General features: G+C 51.3%; 8 protein-coding genes across 8 annotated transcripts; 5 read left to right on the forward strand and 3 right to left on the reverse strand.

The window, feature by feature from the left end:
- Positions 1 to 1,634: 1,634 nt before the first annotated feature.
- Positions 1,635 to 3,373, reverse strand: VTN00DRAFT_8158 (uncharacterized protein; the record flags this gene model as incomplete). The annotated part of the gene is made up of 3 exons (XM_069434981.1): positions 1,635 to 2,925; positions 2,975 to 3,112; positions 3,177 to 3,373. The coding sequence occupies 3 exons, from the start codon at positions 3,371 to 3,373 to the stop codon at positions 1,635 to 1,637; spliced, it is 1,626 nt and encodes a 541-aa protein (XP_069286424.1).
- Positions 3,374 to 4,121: 748 nt separating this feature from the next.
- VTN00DRAFT_8159 (uncharacterized protein) lies at positions 4,122 to 8,652 on the forward strand (the record flags this gene model as incomplete). Its single annotated transcript, XM_069434982.1, has 5 exons — positions 4,122 to 4,209; positions 4,288 to 4,480; positions 4,569 to 7,449; positions 7,506 to 8,576; positions 8,641 to 8,652. 5 exons carry the CDS (start codon positions 4,122 to 4,124, stop codon positions 8,650 to 8,652), a joined length of 4,245 nt encoding a protein of 1,414 aa, XP_069286425.1.
- A 1,089-nt stretch (positions 8,653 to 9,741) lies between these two features.
- On the forward strand, positions 9,742 to 11,196 carry VTN00DRAFT_8160 (uncharacterized protein; the record flags this gene model as incomplete). The annotated part of the gene is made up of 3 exons (XM_069434984.1): positions 9,742 to 9,823; positions 9,996 to 10,586; positions 10,670 to 11,196. The coding sequence occupies 3 exons, from the start codon at positions 9,742 to 9,744 to the stop codon at positions 11,194 to 11,196; spliced, it is 1,200 nt and encodes a 399-aa protein (XP_069286426.1).
- A 498-nt stretch (positions 11,197 to 11,694) lies between these two features.
- VTN00DRAFT_8161 (uncharacterized protein) lies at positions 11,695 to 13,788 on the reverse strand (the record flags this gene model as incomplete). Its single annotated transcript, XM_069434985.1, has 3 exons — positions 11,695 to 12,921; positions 13,000 to 13,641; positions 13,732 to 13,788. 3 exons carry the CDS (start codon positions 13,786 to 13,788, stop codon positions 11,695 to 11,697), a joined length of 1,926 nt encoding a protein of 641 aa, XP_069286427.1.
- Positions 13,789 to 14,778: 990 nt separating this feature from the next.
- On the forward strand, positions 14,779 to 15,780 carry VTN00DRAFT_8162 (uncharacterized protein; the record flags this gene model as incomplete). Its single annotated transcript, XM_069434986.1, has 2 exons — positions 14,779 to 15,302; positions 15,378 to 15,780. 2 exons carry the CDS (start codon positions 14,779 to 14,781, stop codon positions 15,778 to 15,780), a joined length of 927 nt encoding a protein of 308 aa, XP_069286428.1.
- An 838-nt stretch (positions 15,781 to 16,618) lies between these two features.
- On the reverse strand, positions 16,619 to 17,412 carry VTN00DRAFT_8163 (uncharacterized protein; the record flags this gene model as incomplete). The annotated part of the gene is made up of 3 exons (XM_069434987.1): positions 16,619 to 16,711; positions 16,918 to 17,198; positions 17,265 to 17,412. 3 exons carry the CDS (start codon positions 17,410 to 17,412, stop codon positions 16,619 to 16,621), a joined length of 522 nt encoding a protein of 173 aa, XP_069286429.1.
- Positions 17,413 to 19,158: 1,746 nt separating this feature from the next.
- VTN00DRAFT_8164 (uncharacterized protein) lies at positions 19,159 to 21,072 on the forward strand (the record flags this gene model as incomplete). The annotated part of the gene is made up of 3 exons (XM_069434988.1): positions 19,159 to 19,351; positions 19,413 to 19,882; positions 19,954 to 21,072. 3 exons carry the CDS (start codon positions 19,159 to 19,161, stop codon positions 21,070 to 21,072), a joined length of 1,782 nt encoding a protein of 593 aa, XP_069286430.1.
- Positions 21,073 to 22,136: 1,064 nt separating this feature from the next.
- On the forward strand, positions 22,137 to 23,398 carry VTN00DRAFT_8165 (uncharacterized protein; the record flags this gene model as incomplete). The annotated part of the gene is made up of 4 exons (XM_069434989.1): positions 22,137 to 22,199; positions 22,267 to 22,406; positions 22,473 to 22,663; positions 22,749 to 23,398. 4 exons carry the CDS (start codon positions 22,137 to 22,139, stop codon positions 23,396 to 23,398), a joined length of 1,044 nt encoding a protein of 347 aa, XP_069286431.1.
- Positions 23,399 to 23,465: the final 67 nt, after the last annotated feature.

The following is a 23,465-nucleotide window of genomic DNA, read 5'->3' on the forward strand; positions in this document are numbered from 1 at the left end:
TCCTCCTCCTCCTCCTCCTCCTCCTCCTCCTCCTCCTCCTCCTCCTCCTCCTCCTCCTCCTCCTCCTCCTCCTCATGGGTGGTCACCATCCAAGTTATCCCAACCCCGAGCACCCCAAGCTATTCCTCCTTCCGCCCCAGCCCGACAACCACCAACGCCGCCAGACCCCGAGAGAGCGGTGCCAACGAGGCCCGCGCTGCATTTATCGTTCTTCTGGTGTTTGCTGCTGCTCTACTTTAAGCTGCGGCATGCTGTGGAGGAAGCGGTAAGGAGGGGGCAGCAGCTGGTCGCACATCGTAGGGTTGGGAGGTAGGTTTTTTTTTCAAACCACAGTGATTTTCTATTTGTTCGATGGCTTTTCCTTTTCTTTTCTTGAAAAAATGAGATGTACTTAAGCGGCCCTCTCCCTTTTCTTTTTCTTTTTGGGCTGCAGCTATGCCTCATGCCTCCGTGAGGTGTGGGTGAATACATAGGGAAATTTCACAGTCAGTCAGTCAGTCAGTCACATATATTCTGTTAGACTTTTGCGTAGGATCTACATTGCATATGCCAGATCGCCAACCTTGTTTTCTCTTCGGATTCCCCGACGGAACCAACCCAGCGCTGGTGGGCACCCGGGGTCCCTTTTGAGGAGCATCGTTCAGCAAAATCATCTCTCATCATGTACAGTATGTATGTACAATCTGATTAACATGTTCACTCTCTAATCCATTAATACCTTCCAAATTTTCCACCAGGATCCAACACTGGTTCAGCCCTCAGACACCATTTACGCAGCTGCAGCTTGCAGCTGCAGCTACAGTAGTGGTACCATACCTACCATACTGTACCACCACCACCACCACAAACCCCTCCCCATCCCTACCTTAGTACCTACCAACAATAATCTGAACAGCCCAGCACAAACAAATCACACACATAATCTTACATATCCAGCAGAAACTTCCAGTAGTCCCAATAATAATGTAAACAAACTAAAGTTGCGCATTAACTACCCTGTTTCTTTTTTTTTCCAAAACCATGGTCGTTTCACCATCAAGGCTTATTAATTAAGCCCAGTTAAAGTTCAGACCCGACCCGCTGTCATGATCCTCCTAGGCTAAGTTTGTTTTGGGTTGGGAGGGGGTTAAGATCAGCGCTTGGGCGGTGCCCGGGCCTGGGGGGCTGGGGGGGCCTGAGCGCAGCGCTCGGTCGGGTCTTGAGATTTGGAACGTGCTGGCTGGTTTGCGGGAACGAACACGCGATTGATGGGGGTTCTGTCTGATCCATGGAGTGGAATAAATATGTATATATAAATGATGGGTAATGATGGGCTCTTAAGGTTTTTAGTTTCCGGATGAGTGGGTGGTGGTGGTGGTGATAGGGCAGATTTTATTTTCAGTTAGCGGTTCAGAAAGTGAGGACGATGTGTATATATATATATATGCCTTTATCAGTACATCACAGGCTGCCAAAATATGCAATCCCAAGTCCAGTAACATAATCGACTACGCATTGACTATCGGAAGCAAATAAAAGGAATATGGAGTATTTTGTAATCTACTATCATTATCACCATTAGGTCATTAAAAATGCCATCGCGGGCTGCGAGTATCATACTTGTTACATGAGGGACACGGAATCGGTTTTTATGATCAATCTCTATCCGTGTCGACATCCTTATCATTCTCGACAGTCGGGACGCTGACTCTCTGCACGATGCGCACCCAACGTCTCCTCCGCCACTCTCCCATACCGTGTGAGCTGACCGCGGCCTCTTCCCAGTCTCGTCCAGCAGCTTTGACCTTTCCTCTCTGGTCCGATTTTGACACCTTGGACTCTGCCAGGCCATTCGAGGCCATCGAGCTGACGGCCTCAGCCTCTTCCTGAGACTGAGAGTCGGGCGGAAGATCCCAGACCCAACCGCCCACTTCTTCGCTAGCCACGCTGCCTTCAACAGAATTGCCAGGGACTTCAAATCCAACCCCGGTTACCATGCGGTCAACGACCCATTCCCGACAGTCCAGGTCTAACTCCCACTTTTTGCTCTTCCAGGCCCAACCGGACGGTGGTCGGACGTCTTCGAAGAAGCGACACCCGCGCGGACGGTCGCCCGCGATACGGGACGGGGAGAGAGGATCGTACGGAGTGGGAGAGAAGAGGAAATGTTCCCACTCCGAAGAGGCGGAATATGGCGAGAGGGGCCGATACTGGAGCTCAAAAATTTCAACTTCCCGTTCCTCGGCGTAAGAGTCCAATGTAATATCAGCGACAGAGTCCAGAAGAGACCTCAGCGACGACAGAGACGTTGGCACTGAAAACCCCAAGAAGTTAATGGCCGACGTGTCGACACCCTTGTCTGTCTCCTTGGACGGCTTTTCTGGAGCACCTGGCGCCGGCCGCTGGAGAAAGTCCTGAACAGTGGGGTGGATGGAAATGATAGCAGCGTTTCCACCTATCAGAAAAATAAGTCGCCAAGGGAGGAGATGCGCTGTCAGAAACAGCAGGGCAGTTACTACAGAGAGGATCAAAAACAGAGTAGAGGACAATTTCTCATCCGAGAAGTTTGTGGGAGGAGAGAATGTGGAAACCATCGAATCATGCAGGTTGGAGTAATCAGCCATAGAGTTCTGCAGATCTCGCATATTGCGAAAGAAGTCCTTGGACGTCTCGCTCGCCGGTTTGATCGTTCTGGGCGGAGCAAGAGCGGGACCTTGATACGAATAGTAAGGAGAAGTGCTGGTGGACGAGGGAGGAGGAGGGTGACGAGCTGCAAAGGCCGGAACCATGATATAAAGCAAAACGGTTGCCAGTGGGAGGATAATGAGAAGATAGGGATCTAAGCAGACAAATGAATACACGAACAAAAATGAAAGAGTCTGAGTAGGTTTCCTCCAGCTGAGAAGGCGCACCAGCCGGCCTTGGAAGACGAATACAATGCCGATTCTGGAGAGCTTTCAGCTACGGAGCACTCGACCGGATCCGTGAGACGTACCTTGCGTTGAAGCGGCGGAAGTTGTTGGTCATCAGCGGCAGACTGAACGCAGGCTTTTTGGTCTGCCTGGAGGGGCGTCCCTCAACCGGCTCTGGTCCATCCTCCGCATCGCCTTCAGGAATCACTTGCTGGAGGAGTCTACCGGGCCGATTAGTCTACCTATACTTATCCGGTCCACCGTTCGCAAGGTGGAGAAGCGTACTTGGAGAAGAGACGGTCCTGAAAGGACAGTGCAGCGCCAGAACCCATCCTCTGGTGCTGGGCGGTGCTGACATCTTGCTGTCTATCTTTCAGACGGCCAGGAGAGATGTCTTGTTTCAGCCCTTCCCCATGGCCGGTGGGGAGGGAGATCACTGTGTCATCCCGGTTGACAAAGGCGTCTGCTGTGTACTCGTCCATGGGCGTATCAGCTGTGCAACTGGGGATGGAGGAGCATCATCCAGAGGGCCAGCCCACGACTCTGGAGATAACGCAGCCGAGGTTGGACAGTGTAGTTATACGAAGCTCGGTGGGCGGCGAGCGCAGGGAGCTCTACTCAACGGTTTGCTGTGTTTGCAGAGCGGCTAGCCACAGGGCAAATCGACGATCCAGGGGCGCGCACCAGAAGCGAACGCTTGCGATAGTCCAGCGAGTCAGTGTGTTGACCAGCGGGAGAATCTTTCCTGGCAGGCCCTGGGCAGTCCGGTCTCCCTTTCATCTCCCCTGATATCGCCCCAATTCGTGTGCCCGCTGGCGGCCCTTTTTTCCGTCTTCGTTCTTGCTTCGCATACGCCCGGGTTACCCTAACGACCAGCCCTGTTCTAACGCTGCACCTCCGACCTGTTCTCCACGCCTCTTTTGACCTTCCAGATCCGCACGAGGAACTCTCCCCCTTGCCGCGGGCTTTTTTTCTTGTCGGGTATTTCCTTCCAGAATCAACGACTCCCCGGAGCAGCGGCTGTTCTCTCCCCGCGATGGACTGGTAGCGAAGTTGCGGGTCGCGGCTTTGTTGACCACGTCTCTTATCTGGGATCTCCGACTCTCGCTCACTGCATGCCATTGCTGCTAGGTTCCGCGCTGGAATCTCCCCTCCGGGTGCCCTGATTTACGATTCCTGTCTCCTTCTGCGATTTTCGAGGTCGAGACACTGTCGATCAGGTCGGCCAAGATGGCCTCCCAGCACACGTCTGCGACAGCGCAGACGCGGACCATTCAGTCGAGAACATCGAATTCGTCTCGGGACTCTGGATCAGGAGGTATGCGGGCCAAGATGTCGAGCAGGGTGTCCGCGGGAGCGCACATGGCATCACGGCTAACGGATTTTGATACCACAGTGGAGGGCCCTACTCGCAGAAGACTGCAGAAGGCCGCATCAAATGTCGGGCTTGCGGAGAGCCAGTCGAACTCGTCCTTGTCATCCAAGAGCAGTTCCGGAACACGAGCTAGCCAGGCAACCAGGAGGAGACTGTCGATTCGAGATCAAAAGGCGCCATCGGGCCCGCGGCCACAGGAGAACACGGTGAAGCGGTACTTCCCCCCCCCCCCCCCCCCCCCAACGTCGTCTTCTTTTGTTACGGGCTTCACGCTGACCTTGGATCTGTCCTATCATTGCTAGAAACGCGTCTACTTCATTTCTACACTCCGTCAACTCCTCTCTCGACTCTACGAATTCCAGCAGCAACTCACGTCTGAGTCTCGGGACGTCGAGCATTGGAAACCCGACGAAATATGAGAATAACCAGACTCCGCCCGATGGCAGTGAGTTCCTAGCGCCGATCAACTTTGACGACTTCCACAACAGCATTATGGGTGAACCCAGCCTAAGCCATTTCCCTTTTCCAGGACACGGAGGTGCTGGATATGATAACGCGAACACGACCATGAAATCAACCAATCCAACTGTGAGGACAACAAGAAGCGGCTCTGTTCGCCGGCAAAGCGAGGCCGTCCGTCTATCTGGCCCGACCTCGACCAACAGTTCAATGCCTCCTCCTTCCGCTCCTTCGGGTCTTCGGAGCCGTCGACAGAGCAACGCACAGCCGCCCTCAGCGAACACCGCTTCTTCTCGACCGCGAAAATCGACAGGACCTGGAACAGTCTCCCTCGAGGGGTCCAGTACCGCTCCTACACGGAGACGACCAAGCTTGTCGACAAGAAAGCCCAGTAATGACGGTACCTCTTCCCTCCGCACTCGCCAGCAGAACCTGGAGCCGAACCGCAGCGATGACCCGAAATGCTCAGCAAGCGCTCGCAATCTCAAAGCAAAATCACTCCAGCCGCCATCGAGAGAGCCTCAGGAGAATCTCTTGACACCATCAGGCGCTTCCGACCATTCTAGATCTTCTTCTACGAACGCCGTCCGTAGTCCTGCGAGAAATACGGTGGGAAGGACCACGACTCCGTCCTCTGCGAAAAGGGTATCGATGGTGCCGTCGCATGTCACAGGACTTGGAGCTCGCACGATTAGCCCTACTGACGCGAGGCGGATGAAACGCATGTCTACGGCGCCTCAAGCGCCTCCAATTCCCAACACTCCTCCTACTCAGCTGGAGCCTGGACCTCGTCCTCGATCATCGGCTCAGTCACCCTCGATGATACCGCGGAAGAGCGCTACCCCTTCCTCTTCCAGGACTACCCCTGATCCGAATCGCAAATCATATAGCTCAGGCATATCTCTATCTTCCAACACTAGCTATAACTCGGTGCGGAACTCGAGCGGTTCATTACAGCCGAGGCTCTCACAGAGCTTTTCGACTTCTCGACTCCCGACGCCTAAGCCTCGAGTTGAGAACGTAACAGCACCCAGCGAGGACGATGTCCCGCCGGTTCCCGCTATTCCAAAAGCCTTCGAAGGCCCCAGGGCTGAATCATCCTTTGCTTCTCGCAATTCCAGTCTACCGCTAGACGTCGGCCGGCTTAGTGCCAACTTCAAGCGGGACTCGGATTCGAGTGTGACGCCAGTCGCTAATCAGGATGATCCAAGCGGTGTTTCCAGAATGCGAAATGCAAAGACCCCCGACGCGAAGATTAGGTCGTCAGCCAGTCTTGGAAAGAAAAATCTGCAGCCTTTGAAGCTTCCACCCCTGAACTTGCTTCCGCTTGGGACGCCGATGGCAGCCAAGATCGAAGCTTTGAAGGATCGAGATGGGGTGCAAACAGAGAACTCGTATACTCCGCCTCCTCGTAAAATCGTATCAAAGACTCCTAGCACTCCATTGACTGCATCGAAAGCAACCTTCTTCGTCAGCCATGACGATGAGGACCCTCCACCCCTTCCTCAGGAAAGGAGCAGCACGTCACATTTTGGACTCGGCTCAGACTCTGCGGGCTTTAGGGCATCGAGCAGCTCAAGTGCTTTTGGAGCGCTGGATGTTTCGACTGAGAATAGAACGGATTCTCTCTACATATCCTCCTCGCTGCCTAAGAACGGCGGTGATTTCGACCACGTGCGCCATTCGCAGAGCAACTTGCAGCCGAAGATTACTGGACCGCGCCCTCAGACCCAAGGATCAGCGTTCTCTACTAACGTCGAGACACTTAGCCAGATTTCCAGTTCCACGGATCCTGAGAATAACAGCGTCTCTAGCTCTTCCTCTCTCAGAAACAAGCTGAATTTGGCACGAAGACGCAGCATTTCCAAAGCACAGACGACATCTGGGACAGAACCAAATCCGGCCAAGTACGATAACATGCCACCACCTAGGTTACCCGCATCTGCAACCTGGACTAACCTCTCCACCGCACAAACTAGCAGTCCGACAATGAAGCAGGCGCATGTCAAGTCGAAACGAAAATCATCTGTGTCCAGCATTACCAACGCTCTCACGAGAAACAGCAGCCATGGCAGTGAACAGAGTCTTGCACAGGAACCAAGTCCTTCAACTGACTCTGGTGAAGGCGACTCTTCCCACAATCGGTCTAACTCGTCGATCCTATCTCCTGTTCACAAGATCCTCAGCTCCGCGAAATCAAACCCTGCGCTTAGACAACGGCCCGATCCGAACGTTGATGCAGACGATTTGGCTGCCGATGAAGAAATGAGAAGGCTTGGCAGCAAACGAAAAGATTTTGAGGTAGCAGCCAAAGAACTGGAAGAGCTGCGCCGCAGAGCAAGCCCCAAGGAGCGCGTCAGTCCAGCACAGGCACTGAGGATGGCGAATCTCAACATTTTTGAGCGCGGCGAGATCATTGACTTCAAGGACATTTATTTCTGCGGGACACAAAAAGCTAAAAAGCACATTGGGGATCTCAAGTCACAGTCAGCAAACTTCGGATACGATGACGACCGTGGTGACTACAACATCGTCATCGGGGACCACCTGGCTTATCGATACGAGGTCCTCGACGTTCTGGGCAAGGGAAGCTTTGGGCAGGTGGTGAGATGCGTCGATCACAAGACCGGAGGTCTGGTTGCGGTGAAAATCATTCGCAACAAGAAGCGATTCCATCAGCAGGCATTGGTGGAGGTTAATATCCTTCAGAAGTTGAAAGAATGGGTAAGTTGATTGCTTTTCCTTGTCTCGTCTTCTAGAGAACTAACCCCGTTGTTTAGGACATCAATCGCCGCCATAGCGTGGTCAATTTCACCCAAAGCTTTTACTTCCGAGGCCATCTCTGTATCTCCACGGAATTACTTGGGATGAATCTGTATGAATTCATCAAGGCGCACGACTTCAGAGGATTCTCCTTGAAACTTATCCGTCGTTTTACGAAGCAACTTCTGAGCACTTTGGTGCTTCTTCACAATAAGAAGGTTATCCACTGCGATCTCAAGCCCGAGAACATTCTTCTTGTCCACCCAATGCGTTCCGAAATCAAGGTGATTGACTTTGGCTCGAGTTGCTTTGAAAACGAAAAGGTATACACCTACATCCAGAGTCGATTCTACCGGTCTCCTGAAGTCATTCTGGGCATGTCATATGGTATGCCGATCGATATGTGGAGTTTGGGTTGTATTCTCGCGGAGCTTTACACTGGGTACCCGATTTTCCCCGGTGAAAATGAGCAGGAACAGTTGGCCTGCATTATGGAAATCTTCGGTCCTCCAGAGAAGCATCTGATTGAGAAGAGCACTCGGAAAAAGCTCTTCTTTGATTCCATGGGCAAGCCAAGATTAACAGTCTCCTCGAAAGGCCGACGACGCAGACCTAGCTCAAAGGATCTCAGACAGGCCCTGAAATGCGACGATGAGGCCTTCCTCGACTTTGTCGCTCGTTGCCTCCGCTGGGATCCAGCACGCCGACTGACACCCCAGGACGCTATGAACCATGAGTTCATAACCGGAATCAAGCCAACCGTTCGATCCAGGTCTCAGGTGTATACGAATTCACCTGTCAGGCGTCTAAACACGGTGACTGGTCCATCTTCTGTGCGACCTCTTCCAGAGCCCCCTGGATCAACTCTTAAGAATGGCACAGCTGTCAGAAATAAAGATGTTCCGAACAATTCCCCTATTAAGCCGACGGTAAAGCGGCAATCGTCGACTGTGAACGGAGCGCAAGGATCGGTGGCTACAAAGCGGGGGTCCAATAATGCTCTTTCTGGATCGGCCTTGCCCAGAGTCGCCACGAGGAGTTTCAGCGGAAAGCCAGATCTCGCCGCAGCGGCAGCGGCTACGAGCCTGGTAAGTCATGAGAGGACCCATTTTACCCAGATCATCTTGCCAGGAGGTACTGATAGGTGAACAGAAGACGAGATAGTCTGTGCCGCATCCCTTCCTCTATATGTAGTTTTAATATACATTTCTTCTTTTTTTTTCTCTTCTCGACTATCGTTACCATGTATGCAGCATAGACAGGTTGGGGATTCCGGTGCTTTTGTCTTCCGCATCATGATTGTGTTGAATTGAATTGGACAAGAAAGGCGGAGGCTGAAAGAGTCCGTCATATACCCCTGTTTGAACATCTGCATCTGTTGTGAAGACAAATGTGTTTTTGTCGCGGCCTACGTGTCCCTGCCATTGTTATGACCTTGAAGTTTTTTTGATTCCGAGTTTCCCTTTCCTGATGTACCTTTTTCTCCTTCATTTTTATGCCTACCTTTTTCCTTGACGATCATTAAGTTCTGTTGGTGCCGGTTCTCGGCTGTGATGGATTGATCAAAGTGACATGAGCATCTTATCTTCATTCATTTACATAACTTTTGGGAAAGTGGTATGAACAAAGTTGCTTTGTGCAGAACAGCCTGCGGTTTGAATAGACGCGCAGTCGATGAGAAGAGGAGTCTGTGTGTCTTTGTGGTGGTGCTCGAGCAGCAGGGCCGTCTCAATCTTTACTGTATAATGTACATACAAGCCCTGCTCGAAGTTTTCTTTTTTTTTTTCGCAGAGAACATCAGATTATAATGAATTTGAATGTTTCTGGCTCGCTTGATGAGATCGTCTGGCTTGTCTTCGATGTCTAAGAGGGCAGTTGGCATAGAGCCACTTTGTAGCTCTGATGTGTAACGCCACGCATGTAGAACATACATGAATTCGAATACTTTAAAGAAACCTCATTGAAACCGGTGTGTAGGTACGGATGTTAGTCTTGCTGATATGTTGCTGTATACAGGAGCGCGAGTGAGCACGGCGGACGGTCCACCGACTCCGCAGCGCGTTTCGGGATACTTGGCCTTAACGCCGAGGCACAAAGCATCCCTGCGGACCTCTCCCTGGCCCCTCGCTGGCGCAGTTTCGCCTTCACATTCGCTCTTTACATTTCCTTGTGGGAGTTTTAGACCCCGATCTTTTCCTAGCTACTCTCATTCATGTCTCTGTTTACAGCGCACTGAAATACTCGCCGGTCGTGATGAATGGGTTCGGCCTTGACGAAGATGCCTTTGGGGAGAAAGCTGGAATTAGAGCAGGGCTGAAGACATTCGATGCTTTCCGTGAGTATTGCCGCTCTTGATGGTTACTTAGTTGGCCAAATGCACTCTTTTCTCTTGCACTCTGTGGTCATGGTGCCTTGTGACTCTTGTGCCGATCTATATATATATATATATGCCGAATCTTACCGTCGCGTTTGTTGACTGTATGCTGACCACAATGCTCCTCCTCCAGCAAAGACAAAACCTTCGTACACCTCTCCCACCCGCCGCGGCGGACAATGGACGGTCGTCGTCCTCATAATATGCACCATCCTATCCTTTTCGGAGCTCCGAACATGGTTTCGCGGCACCGAGAACCACCACTTCACCGTGGAGAAGGGCGTCGGGCATGAGCTGCAGCTGAACATGGACATCGTCGTCCACATGCCCTGCGAGTCGCTGCGAGTCAACGTCCAGGACGCCGCGGGCGACCGCATCCTCGCGGGCGAGCTGCTGCAGAAGCAGGACACGAGCTGGAAGCTGTGGATGGACAAACGCAACTACGAGAAGTACGGGGGCGTTCACGAGTACCAGACGCTCAGCCACGAGGATACGGGGCGGCTGGAGGCGCAGGAGGAGGACGTGCACGTCCGCCATGTGCTGGGCGAGGTGAGGAAGAACTCGCGGCGGAAGTTCCCCAAGGGGCCGAAGCTCAGGAGGGGGGACGTCGTCGACTCGTGTCGCATCTTTGGAAGTCTGGAGGGGAATAAGGTCCAGGGTGATTTCCACATCACGGCCCGGGGTCATGGGTATCAGGATTTTGGAGCCCATTTGGATCATGGGAGTACGTTCCCTCCTCTCCTTCCTTCCTCCTTACTACGAGAAACCATCCTTTTTCTTGGAGCTGAGCTGATCGATATCCAACAGCGTTCAACTTCTCCCACATGATCACCGAACTCTCCTTCGGCCCTCACTACCCCTCCCTCCTCAACCCCCTCGACAAAACCATCTCTACGACCGAAGACCACTACTACAAATACCAGTACTACGTCTCCATCGTCCCCACCGTCTACTCCAAGGGCAACAGGGCCGTTGCGGACAAGTACACCAACTCCCCACAGGCCCTGAAGGCCATGAGCAGGGACAAGGACGTCGTCTTCACGAATCAGTACGCCGTGACCAGCCAGTCGCACACCATCCCCGAGAACCCGTACTACGTCCCGGGGATCTTCTTCAAGTACAACATCGAGCCGATCATGCTGCTCGTGAGCGAGGAGCGGGGCAGTTTCTTGGGTCTGATGGTCCGGCTGATCAATACCGCCTCCGGTGTGCTGGTTACTGGGGGCTGGTTGTATCAGCTGAGTGGATGGCTCGTGGAGGTGGTGAGCCGGCGGAGGGCGAGGAAGTCGGAGGGTGTGTTGAATGGGAAGATTTCGCATGGGGAGGATGAGTGAATGGGATTTTTTTTCCCTTTTCTCTTCGTTTGCTTTTTTTGAGGTCTTGGTAGTTAACATTGGAATGGGAAAAGGGGAGTTACTGGCTTTTTCTTTTTTCTGCTGATTGAATTGGATTGTCTTTGGGATATCTATGCGTTGTACTCTTAGCCTGTTTGGTACAATCAACTTTTCTACGGTCTTCACCGCTCAACTTCAAATTAGAAAAGTTCTAAAGTCAATGGATAAATTGAATAAATAGCGTAGGAACAGGACTCATGTAGCCCTCCGGGATATCATCATGTCTTTAACCCTATCATAACTGACTAGTTAGGTATTCCATGCTGCAAAGCAAAAGGACCAACTAAAATAAATAAAAAATAATACACGAGTCTGAAGAACCGAAAGTAAAATAAAAAGAGAAAAGGGGTACTTGGCAAACCTAATCATTCATAACAATGATTCACTTCTTGCCCTGGTATATTAAAAGATGCAAAAAGGCCCCAAATTCTCTTCGATTCAAACCTCAAATATCTCACCCATCCCAACGCCCGCTCCTTCAGCTCCAGCCCTGCTGTCCACCAGATCCAACCGCCAGCCCTTCCAGTCCTTCAGCTTGCGCTTGACCTCGCGAACCCACTCGACGCGCTTCCGGGCCTCCTCCTCCGCCTGCGCCCGCGCAAACGCTTCCTCGTCGAAATCGTCGTCGTTCTCGGAGAGGAGTTCGAGGCTGCCCCGAGCTGCAGGGGAGTGCTGCTGGTGGGTCGATGGACGGCGTCCGCCGCCAGTGAAGGCGGCAAGACCGCTTGACAGGACGGTCGTGAACGAGGAGTGCTGCTGCTGCTGTGGTCGACCGCCTGCGACGCTGCGGCGACGGGAGTGGTCCGGAACGCCGCCGACGAGGTCGACGTCGTCGAAGGCGTTCGCGGTGGTAGTGGTGGTGGTGGCCGGGTCTATCGATTCGCTTTCCTGCTCTCCCGCGAGCTCTTTTCTCTTCTCCTTCCAGACGCCGCGGCGCAGATCGAAGTTCTCGCCCTCGAGTTCGCGGATCCTCCGCTCCAGGCGCGACCGCTCTTCGTCTTCGAGTTCGTCGAGTCCCTCGTCGTCGACCCCGACGGCATCTCGCTTCTTCGCTCGCTCGCGCTCCTCCTTCAGTCGGAGATTCTCGTTCTCCAGGACGACTAGTTTCTTCCTCAGAGCCGCTGCCTCCTTCTCTGTCTTCTCGCTCTCACGGAGCCGTGCCTGGTGCCGCAGCTCCGACTCCTTGTGCAGGTTCCCAAGCGCTTGAAGCTTCTTCTCCAGTGTGTCGATTTTCTTGTCTGCTTCTGATTTTTCATCCCTCATATCGTGAATCTGCCGCTCCAGGCCCTTGATCAGGGTCTCTGTGGAGGTCCTGTTCACGCCCTCCTTGACGGCCTTCTCCGCAGCTCGGTTGAGGGAGTTCTTTGTGTCCTGGAGTTCACGCTGCGTTTTCTCGAGAGCAGTTTCGCCGCGCGAAAGCTTCTCTTCCAAAGCAGCTATCTGAGCTTCGTGGGCTTCTTGGGATGTAGACTGAGAGTTGAGTTGCGCTCGTAGGTTAGAGATCTCTAGTTCCATTGCCTCAATGGTCGCAGACTTCGACTCAAGCTGCTGTTGAAGGTCCGATGGAGGCGATTCTGATGAGCTGGGGACGGAGATACTGGCTGTATTTCGGTGTGACTTTTGGAGGTGTGAGTTTTGGCGTTGTAGAGAAGCGATCTCGGCTTGCTATAGACGATCCTGGTCAGCGTTGTCCTTGTCCATAATATAGAGTGTTCACAGAGAAAGAGATGTAGCACGACTCACCAACTTCTCCACCTCTGCTGCTTTCTGCTCTGCCTTCTCCAACTTATCCTTCAGCTCTATAACCTCCACGCTCGCCTCTCTCAGATCTTCCAGCTGGTCCTCTGTCTTCTTCCATCGCTTGTTCGCTTCATCTAGCTCTTTCTCTAGCCGTTTGTTCTCCTTCTCGAGCTCCTCCATTCTCGCGGCCTGCTTGCGGTAAACTTCCTGCACGGCGTCGCCATCTGGGGTCAATGGAGGGAGTGGGGGAGACTTCAGAGCCGCAACGGCCGAGGGAGAAGTCCCTCCTTGCGAGAGAGATGATTGACGAAATGACGACGACCGCATCTTCGACTGGACAGAGAGCGATGGTTGCCGTCGACGCGCTTCGCGCGGCTTGTCCTCCTTGCTATCTTCAGGCGCTGTCTCGGGACCAGGAGATGTTGGAGCAGGAGGCATAGGTTCTGAAGGCGACTCCGATTCAGCTGGTTTCTCCTGCGCCTCTGGCTCTTCGGGCTGCTGCTCTTTGTCTGCGGTCTCGCCGCCATCCTGCTTCTCTTCCTGTTTCTCCTCCTTGGGAATATCCTCCGCGGGAATATTGTCTTTGCTTTCTTCGCTGGACGCGACCTGCTTTCCAGCTTTCTTCTTCTTCTGAAGCTGCGCAACCTGTAAAACACAGACGAGTATCAGTAAAGAGCTCCCCGGGTTTCACACCCCTCTCGGAGTGCGTCATGGCCGCGATGCGCGCGGACTTACCCTCTTTTTAGCTGCGGCGAGCTTCTCCGCTCTCGCCTTCTCCTCGTCGTCAGCCATGATGAAATGCCTCGAGGAACAGTGTGGTGGAAGAGAGTGCAGGTCCGAACCGCAGCTGCTGGGTATAGATCGACCGGCGATGTTCTGGAGCATCTGGCATCTCGAGGGGACCGGGCTCCGAGCACGGACCACGTGCCCACTCAGCAGCTAAACAGCGACGTCCTCCATCCCTCTTCGAGATCTACGGTATATACCATCATACGGATGCCAGAATACCATGGCGATGACACTGGATAACATGACCATGACTCATGCCAAATGCTGAGCCTGCATATCAGGCAGTCCCGGCTTCTGACGTGTCTGTGGCTTTTTCCTCCATGTCTACGGATAGATTACATCTGCCAACCAGCATCAATTACCTCCCGTTTGGGTTATGACCATGCTTTATGCCTCACTGCTAGTGCTTACAAGAGCTAATATATTTTTGGTTTATCTCTTCAATTGAATCTATTGACCAGGGGTCTTTGAATAATCTTTTCTGGGATCCTTTGTTTCCCGGAAGCAGTTAGGAAAACTTGCGAGGGCATCTGCCGAGTGAAGACCAACTAATTAACTGGCGATCCCCCAGTTTTCTCACCCTCATCATGCCTTAAGCTATTCGTTGACCATGATTTAGTTACACACGTAGGTACTTTGTCTTCATTTATCCACAAACCTGCCATGGCTCCTGTTACACTTGAACGTACAGCGGACGCTGCTTTCGTTTTACTGGGATTCAGCTTCTGTAAGTAAAGCCCCTTAAGAGGGGATTCTAAGTGACGTGGTTTAGCTTATACCAAGATTCCGGCAGATGGGAGACTGGATACCCACCCCTTCTTCATACTGGCATGCAGCTACTCCGTGTGCGCAGCCTGTCTTATATTGGCTCCCCCAAAGACAATACCGCGTTCCGTTGCTCTCTGCATCCTCGGATTCTTCGAAGCTCTTATTATTCAACATGCCGACGTCTCCCTGGTCTCAACAGAATTTCGATTCTTTTTTGGACACGTCATGGTTGGGATCTTTCTGTACGCATCTTACTTTCTGTGCTTGATCAAGTGTACTCCGTCTCCCGAGCTTTCGGTAAAGAGTTTTTGGCACAAGGCCAAATGGGCGATTGGGGTGGTGAGCAATCCACGGGGCATTGGCACGGAATGGCAAATTAGAAACCTCCCCCGATTTTCGAGGAAGGATAAAGGCTATATTCCGTCTCGGAGCGCATTTCTCGTTCAGCGCATCGCTGGATTCGTGTGCTTCTACCTCTTCAGTTGGGCGTACCCTCAGCTATTAGCACTTCTTCCACTCCGTGTTGAGAATTTTGAGTCTTCCAAGCTACGCCTTTTCAGTCTGTCGACTGGAGAGCTCCTGGTGCGGGTATATTATGCCGTGGATGCGTTCCAACTTCTCTACATCGGACATAACACCCTTCACTGGCTCGTTTCTGCGATCGCGGTCTTGCTTGGTGATTCCCCTGAGCGATGGCCGCCGCTCTTCGGTGATATCCGCGACGCGTACACGTTACGCAGGTTTTGGGGGTATGTCCACGTTTCAAAATCCCTCTCTTTTTTCTCTGCTTGACTTGTCGTCCTCATCACTAAAAACAATTGCAGTAAATTCTGGCATGGACTCGTTTACAAAGCCTTCATCTCGAACGCAGCCTTCATCAGCCGTAAAGTGCTCCGCATCCCTGAACGCACGAAGCTCGATCGATGGGCAATCACATTCTTCGCATTCTGTCTCTCTGCGTTCGTGCACGTCGTTGGAGACAGGGTTGCGGGCTCTCCATGCAGTTCTGCTCCCATATGCGTGCTCTACATACGCTTTGGGTTGGCTGTTGTATTTGAAGACGCGGTTCAGGCACTTTACTTGCGTTACTTCCCCCAGTCTGATGGCAAAACCAAGGGGAATCAGGGGTGGAAAGTTGTCGGGTACGTTTGGACTCTGGCATTTTTCAGCTGGTCGATCTCGAATATGTTCTTTGCGTATGTGGGCTGTAATAGCGAAGACAGTTAGGGGTGAGTCCTGGTTGGGTATTTGTCATTATCAGAGTCAGCCAACCAAAGCATACAATGGAGGGGTGAAGGAAAAGATGCCCAGGTGATCAAAGTGAAGACAAGTAGCAGGTCGTCGAAGCTGTATGGGTTCCCACAAAAAGGAATAAATAAATATGGACACAGGAGCAGTAGAGTGAATCCGAAAGCAATCAAATTCTGAAGAAATTATGGAAGGTATGAGCTGTTGGGAACTGTTTAATCAACAGAGCCCTTTAGATTTGACCTAAACGCCTATGTCGAAGAATATGAGAGTGATAGAGATGGAATCTAGTCTAATAGCGAACTTCAGCCCAAATTTATAGGTATTTTCCCCTCTTTGATGGCACCCGAACACACCAGAAGCTCAGGCTGATCCTTTGACTACCATGTATGCCACAGGTTTCGCCATCCTGAGACCCTTTTTAACCTTATAAAGAAGCCGGTAAACGTCTTTGATAGAGAGCTTCAAGAATCCCGGATTCGGGCATCAAACCCGTGGCGGACAGATGCAGAAGGCAGTATTCTGATTCGTCTGAGACTACAGAATTCTACAAACACACTTTTTATGGCTTCATGATTTTCTAGGGTGTGTGTCGACAGATCCTCTTACCTGTATGTAGGTTTTAGTTTGTGTCCCGAGACCTTCAAATAGGTCTATAGAGTAAGGGGTAATTTCCTTATGAAGGATCTGGTCTAGATGCCTGAATTTCGGCATGGCCCATTGCATCGGACCTATGCAGATAGAAGGGCCTTTTTCGCGTCTGAGACTACCAGATTCAACACTGTTCAGCCTCATACAAACCACGACTACCTCAAAGTCAATCCTTCTTCGAAACAGGAGGACTCCCTTTCTCCGCATCCACAGTAACCTGCTGCCCCTCTTCCTCCGCCTCTGAAACAACCCGATCTCCCTGCAATTTAGCAGTAGTAGAATATGCTTCTCTTGTATGTACCTCGAGCATACACGGATTAGCTTACGTGCTGTCCACTACGGTTTTGGCGATACCTTCCAGTCTTCCACAAGAGAGTGTGCGCCCCATTGCTCATTCAATAACCAGAAACAATTCAAGGTAGGTAATTATATTATAATTCTTTTCTCTGTGTCCTATGGCCGCACCTTCTCTTCCAGCTTGGCAATCCTCTGTCCCAGCCGTACAAGCTCCTGCTCCTGCTTGTCCAGGTTGACCCGCCGCAATTCATCCTGATGCTCTATCATCGTCATCATGTGTCCCAGCTCCCGATTGATGTGCACTTGACTTCTCTCGAACGCGGAGAGGTAGAAGTAGCCATTGTATCCGCTGACTCCAGCTGCAACGCCTGCTGCGAGCAGAAGCATGATAAACTGGCTCGTACCGAGGTGCCCTTCGAACTTGTCATCGTCCTTCTTTTTATCCTTCTCTATTTTCCATAACTAACATCAGAGAAGATCGGACCATGGTGTAATGAGAATGATCGCTCTCTCACCTGGCGCGTCTCCTCCCCCTGGAGAGGTACCTGCCGCTTGCGAGATGTTTGCCTTGATCGGAAATGATCCCGCAGCTGGAGGTCTTCGAATGCCGAACTGTGGACGATGGTAGGTGGCATGGTTGAAGCTTGTCCTCCAGAATCTCATATTGGAGAGAAGGTAGACGAGACAAGTCGTCCCCACAGGTGAGCGATGATCGATATGACTAGAACAATCCAAACAACAACGAAGCAATATTTGAAAATTTACCTTTCAAATTCCGTCAACAGCTAGGATACTCATCAGCTTCAACTCTCAATGAGGTTCCGCTACCAATTACCACCGACACACGTCAGAATGTTGGCCGGTGTTCTTCGGTGGTACCTCCGATATCAACCATAGGTCCGTATTTGTCTCCAACCAATAATGTCAGGTGGTTTCCAAAGACAAATTGCAACTTAAACATTGTCTTTGGATATGATAAGATTGGAGTACGATGTATAGAGGCTCCTCTCTTTCTCTCTCTCTCTCTCTATCTCTCTCTCTATCTCTCTCTCTATCTCTCTCTCTATCTCTCTATCTCTCTCTCTATCTCTCTCTCTCTCGCAGGATGTGAATGTGAGGCATGTTACTGTCGACGAGGCTGACAAGGACGAAAAATATTTAGTTCGACAGCAGTTCTGATCTTGTAACCATTCCAAGAATCCTTTTATCTCGCCAGAAAGTCTGGAGAGGTCGTACAGAATCTCTGTTTCCTAAAACTAGGCTTCACCTCTTTATTCTACTACCACAAAGGTGGTTTCAGATCCTTAGCACTAGACGTCTCAATATGGTTGCCTTCATACTATGTAGATATCGAGGCCTGGACCGCGTCGCCCTGACGGGATATCAGGAAAGGCTGCTATCTTTGCTGTCGCAAAATGGGTGAATTGACAGGTTACATCCCACTCAACAAATTCATAGCCTTATTTGTGTAGTCTCGTGCAATTTGTTTGGACTTGCGGCCTGCCGGCCATTCTTCTTTTCGCTCCACTTTTGGGTCTTCTGGTTCCTTATTATCTAATTCCAGAGATGACGGTGGATCTTTGTTGGAGTATAAGGTCGGAACCCTGAAAGAACAATCAGGTAGCGTTGCTTTTAGTTAAACAATCTTGCATCGATGGTTGACTAACTGCAGCCCCGTAGATGTTTCTCGACACAACTGGCACCACAGGAGAAAGCATCATGGCGATGATCTATTAAATACCAATTACTTGGGTTAAAGAACCAGTGATGTGCGAGGAAACGGGGCGAATCATAGGTCATTGGGCATGAAAATACGAGCTTCTGCCGCTTCGTAGCCAGGAAGTTAATTAATAATTTGACTGACAAGACCTTCAGCCAGCCACGAACTGCCATCAGCCCTGCGGAGATCTACCAGTTGGAGTGCGAAAGATCGTCGATCAACGGGCCGCGCACGAGACTTGGGTCTAGTATCAATGCGCCGTCCCCAACTTTCAAGACGGACGACGATTCAATCCACGCTGCTTACAGAAAAAGTGGAGTTTCTTGTAATTTTCTTCCTGTCCGTTTACCAATGTGTGATTTTAAGACCTGGTCGCTTGTCGTGGACGCCCGCAGTTGCCGCTGTACACGGGCAGGCAGACGGAGACCTCATTGCTTTTGTGGGCCTTGGTCCCATACCCTATGCCGCCAATCCTTCAATACCAACTTCTCCTAGCGCAACATTGGGATTGAAGAAATTACGCTGGACGATGTATTTCATCGTGCACATTACGTCTACTGCAAGTCATAGTCACACATATGGAAACTGCGGGAGTGGGCTGAACATCTCATCGATTTCCGTCCGCGGATGCCATTTGTCGAGACCTGACCTACCTACCTCAACCATAGGGCGGGCGATGGTGCAGTGTTATGCTAACGCCTTCGCGTCACGCCAATGTGCAGCAATGGCACAATACTGGAAGGCGGAGACGCCCTGCCCGGACCCTATGGGCTGCTAATGGCAGAGTACTTGAACGCAAAGATTCCCCTGTGTACGAGAAGTCATGGGTCATGTTTCCAGATATGGTCAGGAAGGTAGCTTGCATCGGTGCGGGCTTTGTTGGTGAGTTTCCAACTCAACTGTGTGGACTCTGTATCCTTTTAAATTCTGAGATACACCTTAGGTGCCCCCCTCGGCGCCGTTATAGCCTACAAATGTCCCGGTCTCCAGGTCATAGTGGTCGACAAGGACAAGAAGCTCATCGAGGCATGGAACTCTCGGTCGCTGCCGCTATACGAGGCGCAGCTCAATGAGATAGTTTCCGTCGCTCGTGAAAGAACGACTCGATTTGGACAAAATGGCCTTGGGCAAGCAGATGATATGAACGATGTCGATCTGTTATGTGGCTACCCAGACCACGCTCCTAGCCTCAGATTTTCTACAGATATCGAGGCAGCTGTGAAGGAGGCCGAGATGATATTCCTCTGCGTAAACACACCCACAAAACGATTCGGAGTCGGCCGAGGAATGGCAGCCGATCTTTCCAACCTACAAGCCGCAGTGAGGATGATTGCTGAAGTGGCTACATCAGACAAGATTGTCGTCGAGAAGTCGACAGTACCCTGCGGCACTGCAGATATGATCAGGGATCTCGTACGTATGCCTTAACTCACAGATGTCAAGACTGGAAGTGTGGATGGACTGACGCCAGCTTCGCGATATAGCTGAGAGCAAATGCCCGCAAAGGTGTCAACTTCGAAGTGCTATCCAATCCAGAATTCCTTTCCGAGGGGACGGCAGTTCAGGACCTACTATATCCCTCTAGAGTATTGATTGGTTCAAAACAAAATGCAACCGGACAGCACGCGGCAGAATCTTTGTCCGATATTTACGAAAGATGGGTGCCTCGAGAGAAGATCATCACAATGGATCTGTGGTCCTCTGAGCTATCAAAGCTTGCTGCTAACGCGATGCTCGCGCAGAGACTTAGCAGCATCAACTCGCTGAGTGCGATCTGCGAAGCTGTTGGGGCGGACATCGATTCCGTCTCATATGCGTGTGGACTGGATCACCGAATCGGCAAAGACATGCTCAAGAGCAGTCTTGGATGGGGCGGAGGATGCTTTAGGAAAGACGTCCTTGACCTTGTCTACATTGCCCGAAGCTTGCACCTGGACAAGGTGGCCGATTACTGGGCTTCTGTTGTCGACATGAACGAAGACCAGAAGGCCCGTTTCCTCCACCGTGTCATCTCATGCATGCATGGTAATGTCACCGGTAAGAAGATTGCAGTTCTGGGTTTTGCATTCAAGAAAAACACTTCAGACACGAAAGAGTCTGCCGCTATCTCTTTGGTAAAGGGTCTATTAGCTGAAGAAGCCATTATCTCTATCTACGATCCGATGGTGAAAGAGGACCGTGTTTTCGACGCATTGCGAATGGCTGTAGTAGAGAGTCGTAAGCTTGGAGATATGGCTCGCGTCTACCAGTCAGCTTACGATGCCTGTGACTACGCCGATGCGGTGATTGTCGCAACGGAGTGGGATGAACTTCGAACACCAACCACTTTTGCTCATGACAACCGCCAGGAGTCTCCAGAACGAGCAGCGCCACAGCCGATATCACCATGCATGACACCTGACAGCGACGAAAATATGTTCAGTCTTGACAATCCGCCGAAGGAAACATCACTTGACTGGGGACGTATCACTAGACGAATGAAAGAGCCAAAATTTGTCTTCGATGGGCGGAACCTCCTTGACGGGAATTACCTACGAGGCCTTGGATGCAGATATGTCGCAGTCGGGAAAGCTTCTGGATGGGACACCTTTCATACAATGTGATCGAGCGATCTTAGATATGATCGATGAACACCAAGGTTTTCTTTGCCCTTGTGCTATACGGCGCTATCCCCTGCTTATCCTCAGGGTACTGGAAGAAGTGAGATTTTTTGATGCCGTCCTGAGGCTTACTCTCAGCCACGTTCCCCCCTCCCCGAATTATCCTAGAGCTATTGAAAAGCACTCTGGGACATTTTTGAAGTCATACAATACAGGTAAAAAACCACTCAGCTAAGATTCTCTTATAAATATAACATTAATATAGAGAAGCTACCGAAAGTCTCTCTTGAAGATCTCCAAGGGTTGTTAGGCAGTCTTACGCAGCTACTACTACACAGAAATGACTCTACTCGACTTTCTGCCTTCAAGATTAGTGGTGGGGAAGTTGGCAAGGTCCAGAACTCAAAGGGTAGCATCAAAATCTAGCCCGTGCTAGAATCCTACTGCATAAGCGTATGTATAAGTAGGCGTAGTGCATGACCTACACTGCATAGCATATGCAAAGCACCCAATTCGGATGCAGACTAGGAAATGCAGCCATATATGGGTTTAGGGTTTTAGGTACTTGGACTCGCAAATGAGGCTGTGCGATCCGTCTCTCCACGAGCCCAGACCGTCTGATCATCTGTATGATGATATCATCCTGGATCCTGATATTTGTGAACTGCCCTAGACTTACCCAGTAGTCCTGAACTCCGTATGAACCGTGAATTACGCCACCAGAGGCTGAGATAGATCCACTGCGGGGCAGCAGTATCGACCTTGTAACGACAGTGCAATCTTATTTCCCTCATGGCCGCATTATGTAGGTATCGAACCCGCGCTGTAGGTATAGATCTAGAAGGGCGTGCGTGGAAAGCCCTGGACCCTTGTTATCCAGGTACATAATACATAATTGGTGTCCCACCGTATTGGGAAAAAGCAAAGGATCTGACTGATATCATCGACTGCCCATCAACGTTCTGGTCGAAGAGAAAAGCGGGATTACTCTGAAAAAGCCCTCCTGAGACCTGAACGAAAGGAAAGATACAGGCAAATCTGCAGGAACGGACCACAAACGCGACATGATGGAGAATTCCGAGCCGGTCTCATCGAATGCCTCTCAACCCATGAAGATACTTGTCACTGGGGTAAGACCCCGCACTTATCGCTGCAGTTCATAAATCCATGCTCGCCTGCTTCTTGTTAATTGATTAGGCCGCGGGGTTCCTAGGATCTCACCTCGTAGACTTCCTCCTAAACCAAGGCCACGAAGTCATCGGTCTGGACAGCTTCCAGACAGGCTCGCCGAGACATCTCAAACATTTGGAGAACAATCTCCGATTCAAGCTTATAAAGTAAGCATATTCCTTCTCGTGCCTTAACACGTGTACTTTGCTAATAAAAGAATTGTATTAAAAAAGCTGGAATGTCCAAGATGAGCTTCCAGACCCCCCAAAAGTGGACCAGATATATCACCTAGCCTGTCCGGCAAGCCCGATCCAGTACCAGAAAAATCATGTCTCGACTCTGGCAACCTGTTATCGAGGCACTGAGAATATGTTGAAGCTTGCTAAGCTCTTGAATGCTCGTGTCCTGCTTTCAAGCACCTCCGGTAGGTCAACTTAAAATCTAAAACTATATCCTGCTCTGAATATCGTCCGCCCACTCATTTGATCCACTTGTTTACAACGAAACAGAAGTCTACGGCGACGCTATGGTCAGCCCCCAACCAGAGACGTACTGGGGCAACGTCAATCCCTTCGGTCCCCGCTCCTGCTACGACGAAGGCAAACGCGTCGCAGAGGCCCTCTGCTACGCATACAAAGAGCAGTACGCCGTCGACGTCCGCATCGCGCGCATCTTCAACACCTACGGCCCGCGCATGTCCGCCTCGGACGGCCGTGTAATATCCAACTTCGTCGCTGCCGCTCTCGATGGACAGGATCTCCGGATCACGGGGGACGGCACCGCCACGAGGTCCTTCCAGTACGTGTCGGACTGTACCAGGGGCCTCTACGCGCTCATGAATAGCGGGTACGGTCAAGGTCCCGTCAATATTGGAAACGACACCGAGTACCATACCATCCTGAAGCTCGCGGAGATTGTGGCGGATGTTGTTCCGCGAGTGACGGGTCAGTCAAAGCTAAGGAGTAAGATCACATTTCATCCGAAGCCGGTGGATGATCCTGTGAAGCGGAGGCCGCAGATTACTTTGGCACGGGAGGCGCTGGGGTGGTCGCCGGTTGTCTCGTTGGAGGAGGGATTGAGGGAGACGATCCGGTGGCATATTGATGAGATGATTCAGCAGCATGTTGATGAGAGGAAAGCTCTAACTGACAGCAAGTGATTTGACACGGTGTGATTGTAAGGAAAATATAGGTGCTGAACCGAATTATCTTTCTCGTCGTACCTTT

This window comes from Thermoascus crustaceus, assembly GCF_041956765.1.
Source record: "Thermoascus crustaceus strain CBS 181.67 unplaced genomic scaffold VTN00scaffold_5, whole genome shotgun sequence".
Taxonomy (NCBI): Eukaryota; Fungi; Ascomycota; class Eurotiomycetes; order Eurotiales; family Thermoascaceae; genus Thermoascus; species Thermoascus crustaceus.